At 51.6% G+C, this 18,651-nt stretch overlaps 2 protein-coding genes across 6 annotated transcripts in view; one reads left to right on the top strand and one right to left on the bottom strand.

Moving 5' to 3' along the window:
• The window catches only part of Lims2 (LIM zinc finger domain containing 2), a 53,551-nt gene that overhangs the window by 9,333 nt on the left and 25,567 nt on the right, over positions 1-18,651 (bottom strand). For 3 of the 5 annotated variants that reach the window (XM_036205251.1, XM_036205250.1, XM_036205247.1), the window contains exons 2-4: positions 9,217-9,376; positions 6,656-6,722; positions 6,280-6,400 (exon numbers count right to left, since the gene is read on the bottom strand). In XM_036205251.1, coding sequence (XP_036061144.1) covers positions 6,280-6,400; positions 6,656-6,722; positions 9,217-9,372 — 344 coding nt within the window. In that variant the 5' untranslated portion in view covers positions 9,373-9,376. Of the gene's footprint in view, positions 1-6,279; positions 6,401-6,655; positions 6,723-9,216; positions 9,377-9,663; positions 9,818-12,572; positions 12,670-18,651 lie in introns of those variants that run through there. The other 2 variants (XM_036205248.1, XM_036205249.1) reach the window with 2 other exon arrangements.
• Positions 960-7,981, top strand: Gpr17 (G protein-coupled receptor 17). Its single transcript, XM_036205252.1, has 2 exons — positions 960-1,253; positions 2,657-7,981. Exon 2 carries the CDS (start codon positions 2,664-2,666, stop codon positions 3,681-3,683), a length of 1,020 nt encoding a protein of 339 aa, XP_036061145.1. The 5' UTR covers positions 960-1,253; positions 2,657-2,663; the 3' UTR covers positions 3,684-7,981.

Here is an 18,651-nt window from a genome sequence, read left to right as displayed (position 1 = left end):
CACAGCGCTGTGTGAAAAGACAGACTGACGAAAGATACCATTGGGCAGGAGGTCCTCTCCAGATGTTAGGCACACATAATTGTAAATGTTTCGCTTGTTTGTTTTTGAGACAGGATCTCATGTAACTCTGGCTGGCTCCAAACGCAGTATGTAGCTGAAGATGACCTTGAACTTCTCATCTTCCTGCCTCGGTTTCTCAAGTGCAGGGAACACAGGTATGAGCCACCACACAGTTTTTCCAGCATTGAGGATGGAACCCATGGGTTTGCATTCACACTTGACAAGCACTGTGCTGGCTGAGTTATATGCCCAGCCGTGATTTCAAACACTTCAACTGAAGTGTCTTTTGAAACTAAGAATTCCGACTACCCCATTAGTGATATCAGCCTTGATGAACTTTGATGAGTCACAGGCAACTCCCAATGCATCCCAGCTTTGAGCCACCCCAGAAGGAGCAAGCCTTGGTCAGGGAGACACTGAGGCCCTCCTGCTGACCGTGCTCTGCCGAGAAGCCCTCCCAGGCAAAATCCAGGCCTGCTGGGCTGAGCTGCATCCCCACAGCATAGACAGCACCCCCTTTATAAGGCGTCTGCAGCTGTGCAAGGCTCCACATAAAGGCCATGATTTATTCCACACACCCGAACGGGGCCTAATTATACAGGACAGGACACAAGGACCTTACAGCAAGTGTCTGAAAGAATCCCCTCTCATCTGGCCCAAGACTCCTCAGCTCCAACCCTGGCATGCATAACAACGCCCCCCCCCCCCCCCCCCCACCAGTAAGCTTGGGATCCTGGCCCGTTGCCATGGTAGCTGACCCCTCCCTATCCCCCTAATAGTAGAAAACCATACCCTTCTGAAATGTCCTGTTGTGTCAGTCAATTCCAGCCCAAGACCCCCACCCGGCCCAGCCCTTACCCACTCCCAGGCTCCCAGGACAGTCACACACTTGGCCTCTGTGATGCTCTGTGGCCTGGCTGGGGGATGGGGGTATGCACAATCTGAGGACACACTGGAATATTCAGAACATGCTGCATGGAAGCAGACCCAGCTGGAAAAGCAGCCTACCCCACAAAGGACCCCTCGGGTATGAAGCAGCTTTTCAGGTTGGGAGGTGCTGTGGGCTCTCCTACTCTCCTTAAATAGGCAGGCCTCCCTCCTACAACTACAAGGAGTCCACCTGGAGCACCACCCACAGCCAGCTCACAGCTCGCCTGCCTCCCGTCCTTGCCCTCCTGGGTCATCTGTAAGAGGTAAGGGGCAGGGGTGGGCAGGAAGGGGCAGGGAGCCTCGGGAGACTGGGCAGAGGTGACAGTGGAGACACCCTGCAGTCACACACTGAACTGTTCAACCATTTCCATGATCCTGAAATTCTTACTTTTTAGAATTATTATTATGTTTTAAAGTCATGGCTTAGGCTGGTCTTGAACTCTCTATATAATGGAGGAGGACCCTGACCTCTTGCCCAGCTTTCAAGTGTTGGGATTACACTCGCTACCACACCCAGTTTATGTGCTAGGAATCAAACCCAGGGCCTCCTGCATACCAGGCAAGCACTCTACCACCTAAGCTACATCCCCAACCCAAATTCTTACTTTTTGAGCAAGGAGTCATGCATTTTCATTTGACTCTGAGCCCTCAAAGTTAGGTAGCCAGTCCTGGCAATGCTCCACAAAAGCCAACGGGCAATGCCAGTGTTTGTTATGTGATGAGCCACACTCTCAGCTCTGGCCATGGGGTTACCTAGGCTCCCAGAGGCGAAACTGTATCCTGGAAGATGCAGGACTCTCTCACACCCCAGCTTGGGCTGTGGAACACCTCGGCTTGGAAGGAACTCCCTGCTAGTCTGAGGTCCTGCAGAGGTTTCCTAAACCCAGCTCTCACCCAGAAAAGCTGGTCAAAATGGAGTTGACCAGCTAAGTGTGGAAAACTCCAGAGATACTGGGCTTCTCAGTCACCGTGACAGAAAGCATGTCCAGTGCAGCCCTGATGGAGCCCTGCTACCAAGTGCAGAAGCCAGATGGTGGGACAAAAAGTTGTGACTTATTGCTCATTGCAGACCAGGCCAGCAGGTCAGGGAGGTCCTGGGACTCAGAATAGTGAGTGCCAGGTACCTGGCTCTTAGCAACAGACCCTACTTACTCACCCATGGGGAGTGGGATTTAAGGGACTACCCCTGCCTTGGGGTGGGGTTAGAAAAGAAAATAAGGGCTCTCCCTGTCCTCACAAGCTCAGACAATCAAGCTGGATTCCCTCTCCCTCCAGTACTAACTCATCCACCCTCTAAGCCTGAGGGAATGGATAGGCACAACAGAAAGTAACTTCCCGGTTCTGGGTCTTCCAGAAATTACCCCAGGCCCTCCTTACTCACAGGGAAAACCAAGCCTCGGTTGGATTTGGACTGTGATTGACGTTCAAAATGCCTGAGGCTCAGCCAGCTCCAAAGGACACAGAAAATGCCCCCAGACACGGGAGTTCCCCCTTGGTAGCTCAGCAGCTATGCCAAGCTTAGAATAGCTCCTTCCCTCTCAAGTTAGTGACAGGAGACAATGGAGGCATCGGAGGTCCTGCCTCTGACACTGAGGTGCGTCCTGGGATCCCAACAACTGGTTCTGCATTCCCTCCAGCTCTGTCCCCCCCCCCATTCTTCTTTTAGCCACAACATGAACGGCCTGGAGACAGCCCTGCCCAGTCTGACCGACAACTCCACTCTGGCTTACTCTGAGCAATGTGGACAGGAGACCCCACTAGAGAACATGCTCTTTGCTTGCTTCTACCTTCTGGATTTCATCCTAGCCTTTGTGGGCAATTCTCTGGCCCTGTGGCTTTTCATATGGGACCACAAGTCAGGCACCCCGGCCAATGTGTTCCTGATGCACCTGGCCGTGGCCGACTTGTCCTGTGTACTGGTCCTGCCCACTCGGCTGGTTTATCACTTCTCTGGGAACCACTGGCCATTTGGGGAAATCCCATGCCGGCTCACTGGCTTCCTCTTCTACCTCAATATGTATGCCAGCATCTACTTCCTCACCTGCATCAGCGCTGACCGGTTCCTGGCCATTGTGCACCCAGTCAAGTCCCTCAAGCTTCGAAGACCTCTCTATGCCCACCTGGCCTGTGCCTTCCTGTGGGTGGTGGTGGCTGTGGCTATGGTCCCACTTCTAGTCAGCCCACAGACCGTGCAGACCAACCACACAGTTGTCTGCCTGCAACTGTACCGGGAGAAGGCCTCCCATCACGCCCTGGCCTCCCTGGCTGTGGCTTTTACCTTCCCCTTCATCACCACAGTCACCTGCTACCTGCTGATCATTCGCAGCCTGCGCCAGGGCCCCCGCATAGAGAAGCACCTCAAGAACAAAGCTGTGCGCATGATTGCCATGGTTCTGGCCATCTTCCTCATCTGCTTTGTGCCCTACCACATCCACCGCTCAGTCTATGTGCTTCACTACCGCGGCGGCGGGATGTCCTGCTCTGCTCAGCGCGCCCTGGCCCTCGGGAACCGCATCACCTCGTGTCTCACCAGCCTCAACGGGGCCCTGGACCCTGTCATGTACTTCTTTGTGGCCGAGAAGTTCCGCCACGCCTTGTGTAACCTTCTCTGCAGCAAACGGCTCGCAGGCCCACCTCCCAGCTTTGAAGGAAAAACCAATGAGAGCTCCCTGAGTGCCCGATCCGAGCTGTGAGCCTTGAGCTGTGAGCCTCAACGAGGTCCTGTCACCAGGCCAGCTGTAGACTGCTGCAGGAGGACCAGCTCTCCACTGGGGCACATGCTACCAGAGCCAGCTAAAGAAGTCTATGTCCCCTCACCACTTCCTGAGCAAATAAACTAACATGTCAGCAGCTCTTGCCCTGCTCCAAGGTCTTCACTGCAAGGCCATCCAGCCTGAGCAACTCCACTAAGAGGGGGAGCTGACTACAGGACGCCCTGCCCACCCTTCCACAGGGACTGGGTTGGCCTGCCTTATTTACAGCTCCCAGACACTCAGTGACTTCACTGGTCCTAAATAGGGAAGGGAGCCACAGGGACATTTCTGGAACAATGGGGATCTTTCTTCCCCACGAAACTTCCAGCTTCCTTCATACTGCAGATGCCCACAGCAACAAAGCCCGACAGAATAACCCAGAAAGCAAGCTGCCCAGAACCCCAAAAAGGAAGCAGCACAAATCTCAATGGAACTAGAGAGGCGTCTAATATTTCCTTTGAAGTGCATGGTATATCACACATCCCTACAGAGTGAGTCCTTGCCTGCCTTGGGAGATGATCTCATTCCGAGCTTGGGGGACACAGACTCTCGGATAGCCACACATGAGTACATTTCAGACTGATTGCAAGTGAGTCCAGCAAACACAGCTCTGGACTTCCCTGCTGTGACCCTATTCCCACATCTGCCTCTAGCCTGACAACGTCTGGAGTTTCTCAGTGGAAGGTGACCTCGTCAGGCATATGGCATAGAGACAACCATTAGAGCCTGCTGCAGGCAGGGAGCCAGGTGTGTGAACCTGTCTTCAGCTCACTCAAACCCAGAGGGGGACATCTCTACTCCCTCCCAAGAGGCTTCTGCCAGCCTCAGCTGCCTGGCTTTGAACTGTTGAACTTGTCAGCATGTGTTAACCATGCTAATGTATCCTTTTTGTACTTGTTTGTACTACTCTTAAACATAATTGAGCCTTAAGGTAAAGGAAATTATTATGCTAATTCAACATGACACATGATGTCTTCCCCTGAAATTCTCTTTCCTTCCACCCAAGAATGACCAAGTATGGCAATGTCTCCATTATTGTGGTTCTGGTGGCCCCGTGGTATGTCTGCCCCAGGCAGACCTAAAGCCATGCATCATGGAGTTTCAAGTGCCATTCTAGGTTCGAAGGGCTCTCAAACTTAACCCTCCAACCCTGCCCATCAATAGAGAAACGCTCTATTCTTCTATTACTATTATTTTGTCTTCCAAAGCATGGGGTAGTGGCCCATGCATGGCTCATCTCAGAAAGAGCACAGCCCAGACTGATGCCCCTGATGCTCAGTGTTGCTTCTCACCAGTACAGGTCTGTCCACCCTCGTGGACCCTCACCAAGACAGCCTGCTGAATACAAGACCATGGCACCCCTTACAGATGCCAGGACCAGTGTGAGGTCATATGCCCCTCCAGCAGCATAGCAAAGGGAAAAGATCACTGTAGACTGAGACAGAGGGGCTTTGACAGAGAACCAAGTACCCAGACAAGAAGCACAGTCTTATGGGAAGCTGGAGGGTCTCTGGAAGGCAGCGATGCCTTTCCTGGCACAAGGGATACAGAAGCAGATTTGGGTCAGAGGAGGAGAAACTTGCAGCTCTATTTGGGACCTGTTGTGTTGAAATCTCAAATGGAGATGCCACACAGGCAGGGGAATTGAACAAAGGAGAGATCTGGAGGAGAGACCCCTGGATTGTCCAGATGTGCTGTTGAGAGACCCAAGACTTCATCTTCAAGGGTAGGTACAGACACCGGCCCGAAGAACACCTCTGTGCAGAGAGAGGCTGGAGGAAGCTAACACAGAGGTCTTACTGGGAGAGGAGGCGGTATCGGCAGGAGGGCCCTGATGTTAGACCACTGAAGGTCAAGGAGAGGACCTGGTGATACCTGAGGTATAAAGAAGGCCAGCAGCTATGCTCTGAAGGACTTTGGGGCACAAAGGTATTGCTGGGAGTTCCCCCAAAGCTTTCCCACGTGGGTGGAAGATAGGGTCATGGCTGCAGGGGAGGTATAGAACCCACAGCAAGGGAAGCAGGGGTGAGAAGAAAGAATAAGGCTTCTTTCTTGAAAGGGGAATTACCAGAGTACCAATGAAGTTTATGGTTCTGAGTTTAGAGTAAACTGGGCAACCTGGTTAAGGACCTTCTGTCCGACATCCTCCAGCCATGTGCATACAGGGAGGAAGGCAGACAGCTGGGGTCAGCATGGTGTGGGGGCAGCAGGTAGAGTGTAGTGTCAGGGGTAACAGTGATTTGTTAACTTAAAACTCCTCATCCATCCATAGCCACTCAAGATCCTTCTTCATGCCTGCTGTCCCCAAAGGAGCCCCTTGCTCAGAGGAAGCCCCGTCTGTCCTCACTCTTCTACCCCATCTTTATCCATGCCCTGGGGATTGTGTTCTCCATCTAGTAGGGGTGGAACAAGGTCCATGGCCAGGTCTGCATAGGATGCTGCAGAGCCTGGCAGGTACCTGGTACTTCGCTGGACCATGGCTGTCAGGGTAGGGGCAAGAGACCGTCCTCTTTGCTCACAACAGCAGCTGCCTCACCTGCCTGCATTCTTCACAAAGCCCAGGTCAGCCAGCTCCACATCACACAGCTCACAGCGGAAGCAGGCTGGATGCCAGTTGGTGTTCATGGCCTTGATCACGCGTCCAATAACAAACTCACCTAGAAGAGGAGAGAGCTCAGCTGTCAGTCAGGACATGCCCCCACCCTTCGGCACCTCCCAAGTCCTGTGTAGCCTGAGGCTCCTCCCAGTTTAGCCTTGTCCAAGCACCCCTCCTTTAGGGACCTGAAGAGCAATGTTCACTCAGAAGGATAGAAAGAGGTGGTGAGTAAAACTCCCCAGGTTAAGTAGCATGCCAGTACTGTTGTTCCTACTGGTCCCCTCCCGACTTCCCAGGTGGCATCACCAGCTCTTACCACAGAATCCGCAGCATGGAGCAAACAGCATTTGGAAGTCATGTTCGCAGTACTTCCGGCCCTCGAACTGCAAATGGGGCCACAGACAAAAAACAAGCAAGTCATTCACCATCTCCACAGTCCTTTGCTCCTAATACATAACGGGGGTCTGGGGTCCAGAGAAGCGAGCCTTCTCAAGCTAGCTGGAGCAGGGACTGGCCCAGGCAGTTTAGCAGAGTGCCGAGTGAGTGTTTCACAGAGATGCTAAGGATCCGAGGCCAGCTCTTGGGGATTCTGCTGTCTGTTGAGGACCCGAGGATCCTGACTGTAGGCCAAGTTGAGGTGAGGTGGGAGCTGGAGCTGGGGCAGAACAGGTCAAATCTGAGTCACGTGTGCCATTTTGTCCTCTGTGTCTGACCAGGTCAGTGTCCCCAGAGGCTATAGAAGGCCCATAGTGGGAAGAGGGAAGAAAGAGAACACAGGAAGGGCCTGAGGAATTGGGGTGACAAAGAAAAGCACCCCAGTGCTGCGGTCAGCGACTGTCATGTATTGTCTCCAAGCGTGACCAAAGCTTGCCTCAGCCTTCCTCTCCCTTAACAATTTACTTTCTTAAAAAAAAAATCTGGGGCTGGAGATGTAGCTCAGTTTGTAGAGTGTTTGCATAACAGGTAGGAAGCCCTTGCTTCTGTTCACAGGACTGCATGAACAGGGTGTAGGGGTGCCCATCTGTAATCTCAGCACTTGGGAAGTCAGAGGGACCAAAAGTTCAAAGTCATCCTCGCTAACTTCCTTCTCTTAAAGCTATACATGCAGCTCTCCCAGGGAGCCAGAGAAGCTGCAGAGACTTGAACTCCCTCAGCAGCAATATCTCCCCAACACCCAGTGGGTGCATCACTTGGTTCTGGTCTAAAGCCCCTCAAAGAGCTCTCCCCAATGCTCTGCTGCCTCTGCAGCCAGTCAGCATCTCTCAGGAGCCTCTAAAGCAAAAGGAGATCCTCATCTGACCTGCGGGCCACATACCCACATCCGTCAACCCACGATGCAGTCAGCCCCCAAAGAGAGCACAGCCCCCTCTGAGCTCTGGTCCCCCAGTGGAGTGCAGTCAGTGTTTAACCATCTCTGGGGGGAGGCAACAGAGGCCCTGACTCTGGGTCTGCCAGATGTTGTGGTGTGAATCTCACTGCCAGGCTGGTGCCATGCCGATGTCACAAATGGCACATTGTCACAGGCAGAAATAATCTCAGACACATACATGACATGAAAGTCTAACAAAATACTGGGAAGTAGGGCATTTTAAGTATTTGTTATCTTCATTTCTTAATAAAGTACTATGCCCCCATACACTGATATGGTTTACTATATGTGTGTGTTTATGTGTATGTAGGTGCACCCCACCCCTTTTGGGAACAGGGTCTCTCACCTGCCTATGATAGGCTCAGCAAATAGGCTAGACTGACTGGCCTGTGAGCCTCAGGGTCCCACCTGTCTCTCTACTTTCGCAGTGTGGGACTCCAGCACAAGCCAGCGTGCCCCGCTTTGTACATTGGCTCAGGGGATTCAACTGAAGAGCTCACATTTGCAAAGTGAGCACTCTGATGACCAAGGCATTTCCTCGGCCTGTGCATAAGTTACTTTTTTAACAACAGCTGTGTTTAAAAAGGACTTAACTACTTGCTCTTGTGAGCTGGTGTGGGCAATTCAGGGCCCTTTACTTTTATCTGAACTATCTCCATACTCAATGACCCCACTCCTGGTCCCACCTGGTACCCCAGCTTCTCTCCCAGCTGGCTCCCAGCCTCTGTATGGCACAATGCCCGGAGCCTCTCTCTGTCTTCCACTTTGCTTTTGAGACAATCCTATTACATAGCTTCCCAGGATCTGGTGTAACAGGCGCACGTCACATGCCTTGACTCAGAGGGGTCTTCTTCACATATTGGACAATGGTGTGACTCGTCTGTTCCAAACCCAGGTGACTCCGATCTCTTACAGAAAAGAAGCTCAGGACCCAAAGGAGAACCACTAAGATAGAAAGATCGAGTCTCTGTCTACTGCTTGCCCTCTCCTGCTCATCCCCAGACTTCTACTTCTACCATACCAGCCTCTCCCCAAATATCCCATATGCTTCCACTTCAGTACATATGCTGTGCCTTCTGCCAAGATCTTCTCCTGCAGAGGAGTGTCTGTGTGTGTGTGTGTGTGTGTGTGTGTGTGTGTGTGTGTGTCTGTCTGTCTGTCTGTCTGTGTCTGTGTGTCCCTTCTCTTCAGGCCTCATCAAACATCACCTGGTTACCCAACTCCAACCACGAGAATCCTTATTTCTAAAGCACCCTCACCAGATAGTGGAATCACTCAGCCAGTGTATTTACTATCTGACCCAATGGAGAGCAAGCACCATGGTGGGGTTCTTCCTACTCGGGAACCCGCCCAGAACCTGTCCAGGGGAGTCTGACTCCAGAAGTTCCAGGGATGAGGGATGGGCCAACACCATGAGTGACACTCAGCTTTGCTGCCTCCGAGCTTGGCCAGGTCACGGAGCAGCCGTGGACTCTTCGAGAACAGGCTTCTACCCGGAGCCTCCTCACCTCGTAGAAGAGCCCCTCAGGGAATGGCCGGAAGCATTGTGCACACACAAAGCAGTGCTCATGGTAGAGTTCCCCATTGCTGTTGACGATGCGCTCTGTGGGGGCAAACCGCGCCTGGCAGCGCTGGCACATGGCGTCGGCCAAGCATTCAGACATGTTGCTAGAGGGGACAGAAGGAGAAGAAGGTCAGCACTGGGCAGCAGACTTCCAGGGCTGGCCCAGGGACAAGTCCCTGCTTCAAGCGTTCAGGTGGATCCAACCCTTAAAGTGACAAACACAGCACAGAGTTGTCAACGTCCTTAAAACGTGAAATCGTGCATGTGTGGGTACGTGTGTACGGGGGAGGAGATCTGCAGGGCTGCAGGCCAGAGGGCCATCTCAGCTGTTGTTCCTCAGGCACCATCCACGTTGTTTTGTGGTGGCATCTCTCACTGACATGGGACTCACCAAGTAGGCTAGGCTGGCTGACTAGCAGGCACCAAGGACACATCTGGCTCTCTCCATGCGCCTCCCCACTGTGCTGGGATATAAGCCCATGTCTTCACACCTGTCTTCTGCCATAACCTCCCCACCGTGATGCCTGACATATCTAAAGCTGGATCTGGAAGAAAGCAGAGGCCTTTTTTCTCAGTCAGTGAAGTGTTTGCCACACAAGCCTGAAGACCGGAGTTCCAGACCGAGTCCCTCATACACACACACACACACACACACACACACACACACACACACACACACGAGCCAGGCATACTGACACCCACTTAGAGTCCTAGTGCCAGGGAAGCAGAGACAAGCACAAGTCTCTGCAGCTCACTGGCCTGCCAACCTCGCCTCCCTGGGTGACAGCCAGGGAAATGTGAGACATTCTCTCACAAAAAAAAAAAAAAAAGGTGAAGATCTGGGGAGACGGCTCAGTGGGTAAAGCCACTTGCCACATTGCTACGCAACTCTGAGGACCCAAGTTGGAATCCCTGGAATCCCCAAGGCAAGGACAGCATCTCAGGTGTCTGCGGTCCTTGAGTTCCTATCAGGAGGTGGGAGGCAGGAGGATTCCTAGAAGCTTGCAGGCCAGCTAGGCTGATGTGCCCAAAGTGAGAGGTGAGGACCAATACCCAAGGTTAAGGTTGGAACAGCACATCTGCACACAGTCCAGGGCTAACCAGAACTCAAACTGCATAAAGAGAACGGTCGTTGTCCAGTAGCGCTGAGTGCTTTTCAGAGTTCCCCTGCTGTGACCAGTCCAGGGAAGGCCTGTGGCCTCCTGTACTCCTGCCAGAGGCCAGAGGATCAGAGGTGGATGGACATTCCATGCCCTCACACAGTCAGCCCTAGAGCAGAGAGCAGCCTGTCCAGCTATCCTCTGAGAAGACAACCAGGCCCCCATCCTCAGAGCTCAGAACTGCTGGTGTCTGAGAACCAAACCCAGAGCTGAGCATGCGTACCCCTTCTCCCTTTTCTCAACCTTCACCCCCAGCGCTCCAAACACTCAGAGTCTGGACAGATGACACACGATAAATTATCACAAGACATCCCTAAGCTTGACAATAATAGGGCAGTCTGGGATGAGATGGGGGATGCCCTCTGCTCCAAAGACACTAAAGCCCAGGGGTGGAGGCCTGCTGAGGATCACCTGGGACTAGACTGCTGCCTCTTCCTGTCCCCTTATCTCCCAGGGCTTCACACAGGCCTGGCCATCCTAAACAGTTTCTTCCTCATCTCCAATCCCTGCATATGAGTGAGAGGGCCCGGGAAGAAGGATGATGGACTTCTTTAAAAAGTTCTTCTTGAACCTGGCATGGTGGCACACCCCTCTTAATCCCAGCACTTGAGGGGAGCAGAGGCAGGTGGATCATTGAATTTAGGTCAAACTGGTCTACACAGTGAGTTCCAGGCTAGCCAGGGTTATGTAGTGAGACCCTGTCTAAAGCAAAGGTTTTTTCTTCTCTTTTTTTCCATTTAATTATTTATTTGTTTATTTATTTATTTATGGTGTGTGTGTGTTACTGTACCTTGTCACCATGTATGAGGATCAGAGGCCAGCCAGTAGAAGTTGGTTCTTTCCTTCCACCATGTGGGACCCAGGGATTGAACTCGGGTCATCAGGTGGCAAACGTCTTAGCCGGATCTTGAGCCTGATCTTCCTGTCTCTACCTTCTGAGTTCTGGGAATCAACCCAGGGCTTCATGTATGCTAGGAAAGTACCCTACCAACTACATCCCTAGCCCATGCATCAAAGTCCTGCGAACTTTAGTACCCTCGTCTGTAAAATGAGTTCAACATCGGCTGTCTATAAAAGACAATACCTGGAGAATCTGTGTTACGTACAAGCTACTTCCTGCCTCCGCCACTGGGTCTTTGCTGAGTGTCTGCACTATTTCAGGCACCAGCCAGGTTCAGCGTAAAGACAGGCTCCCTGTGCAGCAAGCACAGTCTAAGCTCCCATGGAAGCTTCCTTCCACCAGCCGCTGCCAGCTCTGGAACGATTTGGCCTGGCTCCCTAGCCACATCAGCATCAGAGGTCACCGGGCTGCACACAATAAACAGGGTTTGACACAAAGACGTCCCTCTTCCTCGTCGTGTGGATGCTGGGAAATTAACACGCTGCCTTGGACAGCTGTACACAGGATGCATTTTCACCATCAGAAACATATTCCAGGAGCTGAGGATGTGGCTCAGTTGGCAGAGTGCTTGCCTTGCTTGTAAGAAAGTCGTGGACTGGATCCTCAGCTCTGTGTAATACTGGGTACGGTGGCTCACTCCTGTAATCCCAGAACTGAGGAAGTGGAGGCAGGAGGATCAAGGTCATCATCAGTGACATAGCAAGTTGGGGACCTACCTGAACTACATGAGACCCTGTCCGAAAAGGAAAAAGAAGAAAAGCAGAAGGGAGAAGAGAGAGGAGAAGTGGGAAAGGGCAAGGGGGAGTATTCCTATCCGAATCTCCAAATCCATCCAAAACCTGTCAGAAGTAACACCTTTTTAGAAGCCTTAGTCACACCCCTTTGGTCCAGCGGCTCAGTTTCCTTTTATCAAGAACAGTTCAAGCATGTCACACTTGTCACAACAGAGAACTGGCATGAAGTATGAACCAGAAGTTCAAAGAAAGCCAAAACCAGGCGTTGCATAAACTTGTGTATGCACATTCCTGGGATCTTGCTGGAGCCTAAGTTTCTGTACAGGGCCCACATGCCTCCTTGTGCCTTGGTCATGTTGTTTGTTATATCCACCTCAAAGTCACTCTCAGTGCCCTGGTCACCTGTACCCCGGCCCCACCCATAGTTCATACCAGACACAACCAAAGTTGACCTGGAAGGGCTCCATTCCAGCTGGCCACGTGCAGGCGAACCACAGGTCCCTACCTGAACAGTGGGATTGCCTAAGCCTGTGCTGGCCTGTGCTGGGCCCCTGAAGAAGAACCAGCAAACGGCAGTCCCTTTGCAGATAACCGCTGATAGATAGCAGCTGAGTCAGCGCTGCCTCCCCAGTGCCTTCCCGCTGTCTCTGTTCTCAGCCAAAGATGATGTGTGTGTGTATATGTGCGCACGCGCGCGCGCGCACAGGCATGCGCGCTTCTGTTCCTGTGGGAGTGGAGGTCAGATGTTTTCTTCTCCACCGTACTTTCTAGACAGACTCTCTTACTGGACCTGGGACTCACCAGTTCAGCTAGCTACAGAGATCTGCTTGTCTCTGCCTCCCTGGTACTGGCTGGAGTCACAGACAAGAGGCTCGCTTTTTTTTTTTTTTTAAGATGGGTGCTGGGGATCTGAATTTTGGTGCTCCTGCTTGTACAGTAAGCACTGTATCAACTGAGTCGTTTCTTCAGCCCCACAAACACCTTTTTCGGGGCTCAGTCACTGGCAGGAAGTTCTGAAGCACCTGAGTGATGTCAGCCTCCGCAGACCTTCCCCTCCCATGCTAACAGGTCCTCACCCTGCCCACCCGTGACTGTGGCTCCCCGGCTCTCCTCCCCCACACTTCTTCCTCCACCTCCTCCTCTGGGGCCACTTGTTCCTTAATGCCAATGATCCTATGTCCACTGCTCCCACTGCCCTCTCTCTAGCTTTTCACAGTTCTGTTCCAGCCAGGTGGCCCTGGGACAATGTGTATAGGAGCTATGACCTCTGTTTTCTCTCCTCAGGGACTCCCAGATTCCCTCCTAAGCCCAGGTTAACCCTCTGAGCGACTGTGGGGACCATCCCAAACCCTGCTGTGCTGTCTCCCTTCTCTCCCTTGTCAAGTTTCTAGGGAATCAAGCATTTGCTGTTTTAGAATCTGTCTAACATGTGCTGGAACCACAGCCATATTTTGGTTAGTGATCCCCTTGACCGCTAGAGCCCAGGTTTGTGCCTCTACAAGGTGACACTAAAGTCACCCATTCTGTAGCTGAGGATGTGGTTCAGTTGGTGGAGTGCTCCCCTAACATTCCCGAAGCCCTGGGTTCAGCCCTCAGCATGGCATAAAACCAAGTCTGTGATCCCACTGCTTGGGAGATGGAGGCTGGATTCAAAGTCCAAAATCATCCTTGGCCACATTGTGAGCCAAGGTCAGCCTGGGACACATGAGACTTGGTCTCACAAAATAAAATATCCTCAATCTGAAAGTCATCCGTTGACATGAGACAATGGATCTCTGGCGCCTAGCTTCAGTTCCTTAACCTAGCCAAGCGTTGGAATCTCAGACTACATCAAAACCAACTTCAACAAGTGGCGCCTGCTCCCCCACCCTGTCTCCAGCCCAGCCCTGTTCCTGTGCCTTGGCTAGCCAGCCTCTCTGAAGGACCAGGAGGAGTTTCCCAAGCAAGTACTGCAAGCAAGTACAAGCTTCCGGCCATTGTTATCTACGATCCCGCCCAGCCTCTCCCCAGTTACCCCAACTCTTTGCAAGCCTTGCTTGGCCGGAGTGGGGCGCTGCGGGTACAGTCCCCCACCCAGCTAGCTCACCTGACCATTAGCCCTAGTGAGGCTGTTAGCCGCCCTCCCCCTAGTAAGGCATAGCAATTCAAGCCTCCTCCACGGGACAGGAGCTGAGTTACTGGCTGGATCGCTAAAGGGCAGCAGTCAGATCTGAATAGAAAGGGTATTGTCCCTGCTGGCTGCTCCCAGAAAGCAGGGGCTGGGGGGGGGGGGGGGGGGGGGGGGGGACTGGGCATGGGCAGGTCCCAAAACAGGGCTGGGTTCTATCTGTCCCCATACAGTGGGGAGCCTGAGCTCCTGGACACATTTCGGTGGGGAGTGCGAGTACAAGCCAACCCTTGGACCGGTTAAGAAACTGCAAAGCATGACTTGATAGCATATGCCTTTAATCGGAGCACCCGGGAGGCTGAGACAGAGGGTTTTCTGTGAGTTCAAGACCAGCTTCATCTACACCTTGAGTCCCAGGCCAGCCAGGACCACAAAATGAGACCCTGTCTAGAAGTTAAAGAATATGAATAAGAAGAAATAATAATAATAATAATAATAATAATAATAATAACCAGCTGCAGGCCCCACACATGTGTGCATGCCACTTGCTACTTTCTCTGACAGCTTGCAGCATGAAAGCCAACTTCAGACTCCAAACCCTGGGCTCCTGTCGCCTAGGATCTTGGCCAACCAAGAGCTAAGTGTGCATGCCTGGGAACGGCTCAGCGGGTAGGGCACTTGCTTTGCTAGTGTGAGGACCTGAGTTCAGACCCCCCCCAAAACCAACTTTAAAAAGTGCAGTGGTTCACCACTTGGAATCCCACAGTGGTGAGTGACATGGGGTGGGGGGGGGGGGTGCCCAAAGCAAAGCAAGGTAGAGCTCTGGAAGCTCCCTGGCCACTGACCAGCTATCCTGGATAATGTGGTGAACTTCCAGGAACTTAAGAGACCCCATCTCAAAGAAAAAAAAAAAAAGTACCTGAGGAATAACACCAAAGGTTGTCCTCTGACTGCATACATGTTCCATGTTCCATGCACATTCACCCCATATATTCAGTTACCCATGAGTACACACACACAAAACAACAGCCAAGCATTCCGAAAAGAAGCCCACGCCATCAATATTTAGAGAAGCCCTCGTGATTTTTACTTGTCGAGAGTGACACAGTGACTTGTCACCCAAAGACCCTAGGGGAGTATGGGAGCCATGGCCACCGCTGCCTGCGCTATCACTATAGTCACTGATGCAGAAGCAGAGCAGGGAACTCTGGGCTGTCGCTGTGAGCCTTCCAGGTAAGATCAGAAAGCATAAGTAGCATCTTCCCAGGTGATCCTAAAGAAACATTCGCCATGGCTCCTGACAACCAAGGGTTAATAGGCGACTGAGTCCAGGGCCAGCCTTCTGCTCTCAGGTACCAAGAACACACACCAGCAAACCCAGAGACAGAGCGAGACAGAGCGGTACTCATTAACAAGCCCTGCCCAGAATATCATTTGTAAGGATGGCCAATGCCAAAGTTGCCCAACAATGATTGAATCAGCAAAAATATTTTTAAAGGACATTTAGAGGCTGAGTCCGGAGGAGACAAAAGGCTCCAAATGCCCACATGCCCACTTCTGATATAGAGAGCTGCAAATATGCAGAAGCTTAGGGACAGAGTTTTGGTGGTAAGCATTAAATTCATGCCTCCAAAGTATCTCAGCCTCTCCCACACAGAAGTCTTAAGTGCTAGAACCCAGGACTCCACCATGTACCATTTTAAAGACATATGAGTGTCATGGTGCACATCTGTAACCCCAGCACTCCAGATGTAGAAGCGGGAGGATCAGAAGTTCAAGGTTGTTATCTTTCAACTACATAACATATTGAATAGGAGGCCAGCCTGTCTTTAATATTTGCTTGTGTGTGTGTGTGTGTGTGTGTGTGTGTGTGTGTGTGTGTGTGTGTGTTTAATAAAGCATGTGACTGAGTCATGTGATCTTCCCAGGGGATAAAGAAGCTTGCCCCATGTAAGGGAGGAATCACAGTGATGAAGAGACATGCAGACACGTCCTCTCCAGTAGCCTCTGTTGGAAAAGTGGGAAGTTGGGGGATGAGATTAAGTAGCTGCCTAATCCTTCTTACAGCCTGCAGAACTCAAGGCAAAGGGTGTACATTGTATCTATGCCAAAGAGCTCTTCCAAGGACCCAAAAACACAGAAGCCTTGGGGAGAATCAGAGAGTGAGGAGGAAGAGAACATGATAGAAACCATAGAAGATATCCTTGTTTGAGCTTTAAGAGAGATTGGCAAATCCATGATTCAGCATGCACATAAGGACATTAATAAAGGCCCAGTACGGGAAACTGTGGTGCTGAGGGAATACTGTATTTGAACTGCATGAACTGGGGAATTCTGCACACGCAATGAAAGTTTGGACCTGAGTTGAGCAAGACAGTGCCAAGGAGTGAGACCCACTGAGGTGAGGAGTCACACAGAGAGCCCACAAAAGCAGCAGCACATTGAGATGAAGCAGTGAGATGGTTCCCAGAGAATGGCTGTGGATTACGGAAGGTTTCATGGAGTAGGGTCTCCCACACACAGCACTACACTACATACAACTGTAATCGTTGATATTGACGGTTGCATTAATAACATCTAGAATTACTCAACTGGCCTCTGGGGTCCTGAGCTGCAGAAAGAGAAGGTTAAGCTGAACACCAGCGGTCACCCTACTGTTTCCTGAATGCACACACAACTGAAGCAGCTGCCTCAAATTCCTGCTGCCATGTCTTCCTGGCTATGATGGACTGTGTCTTCTCAAACTGTGAGCCACAGTGAATGCTCCTTCCTCAAGTTGCTTCTTGTTGAGTATTTGGTTATATCAACTTTGTTCCCAACATGGTTCTTTTGAAGAAACAATTGATATGTAATAGAATTTGCTAATGTTTCTTTTTAAGCATCCCTTTAGCTGTCCAAGACCAACTGGTACTTGTTTGGGGTGGATAATGGTGGGCCTTGAGAAATCCTGCCTACCCTCTGTAAAAGGTTGGTTTATGTAATGCTAAGCCTGGCATGTCTCGGAGATCTCTAGAAGCATCTGAAAGAATGGTTTAGACAGTTTAGGATTTTACAGGAACATGTCCTTCACTGATACTACTTTCGGTTCTTTGAAGAGCAATATATCACACTTCAGAAACAATTTTAGCCAGGGAAGTCACTCGCTTGGTCTTGGGCTTTTCACGAGAGCTTGCTTAGAGATTCTAACAGAGAAGCACAGCTGTGACGACCACAGAACCTGGCGTTGAAGTCCCCACCCAGGCCATGACACCACCCCCTGGCTGGGTCCTTCTTACATATTGGCACCTTCTCCTCCTCAGCAATACACAGGGCTGCAGCCCTCTTTCCCTAGCTCAGCCCTTTCCTGGGCCTCTCCAGGTGTCCTTTTAGACTGGCCCCCACCTAGAGCACCCTTTCTTTCCCTCACATCTCCTGAACAACAGGCCTTTACCAATGCTCCCTACTGTGCATCTCAGAGCAGGCCGTTAGTGACCTGTTCTTGTAACTGAGATGATGATGTTCTCAAGAGACATTTGTATCTCTCCCTTTGGCTTTTTTTTTTTTTTTTTTTTGAGAGAGAGAGAGGGTTTTTCTGTGTAGCCCTGGCTGTCCTAGAACTAGCTCTGTAGACCAGGCTGGCCTTGAACTCACAGATGCCCCTGCCTCAGCCTCCCAAGTTCTGGGATTAAAGGTGTGTGCCACCACACCTGGCTTGGCTATCTGACTATGGAAACAATGACCCCCCCAAGAAATCAGAGTTGCTCCAGGACTGTCATCATGGGAAGGAAAGATGCTGAAGCCTGGGGTGAGCTGGGAGAGGGGCTTGTTCCCAGGAAGAGATGTCACATGATTCTGACATCTGTCAGGTTATCTTGCTGCAGAGACTGGAGCTGAGACGGTGACAGGTCAGTGGTGGGTGGCACCACACCCTGACCAGGGCCTCTTATCCATGCATTCCTCCTGCCTTCTTTTAAACCTGAACTTCATGTCAGGACCCTGAAGGTGGATTGGGGTGGGGGACAACTTAGGCATTGACAGGACCCCTGCTTCTCTTCCCAGTGTGTCCACACTGAATATCTTTCCTTTCTCTTTCTGTTAGAATCTCTAAGCAAGCTCTCATGAAAAGCCCAAGACCAAGCGAGTGACTTCCCTGGCTAAAACTGTTTCTGAAATGTGATATATTGCTCTTCAAAGAACCTAAAGTAGTATTAGTGAAGGACATGTTCTCTTTCTTTTAATTGACCCATTGAGGAGGTGGCTGACAGAGCCGAGGCCATAACATCCTGTCCACTCCACCTCCAGGAAGCCCTGACCTGCCTCCCAACTCCATCCCCTCAGCCTCCCTGGCTGCTGGCCTCCTGGTTGCCTTCCCAGTCTCCCTACAGCCCTCTCTTCACAGCACCAATGAGTGCCTTTACAAACTACTCCAGGTCTCCTTTGGTGGCTCCCCACAGCCCTCCTTCTGCTCTTCCCTGCCACTGCCCAGGGGAGAGGTGAC

Source organism: Onychomys torridus, chromosome 13, assembly GCF_903995425.1.
Source record: "Onychomys torridus chromosome 13, mOncTor1.1, whole genome shotgun sequence".
Taxonomy (NCBI): Eukaryota; Metazoa; Chordata; class Mammalia; order Rodentia; family Cricetidae; genus Onychomys; species Onychomys torridus.
This window is presented reverse-complemented; position numbering and strand designations above follow the sequence as displayed.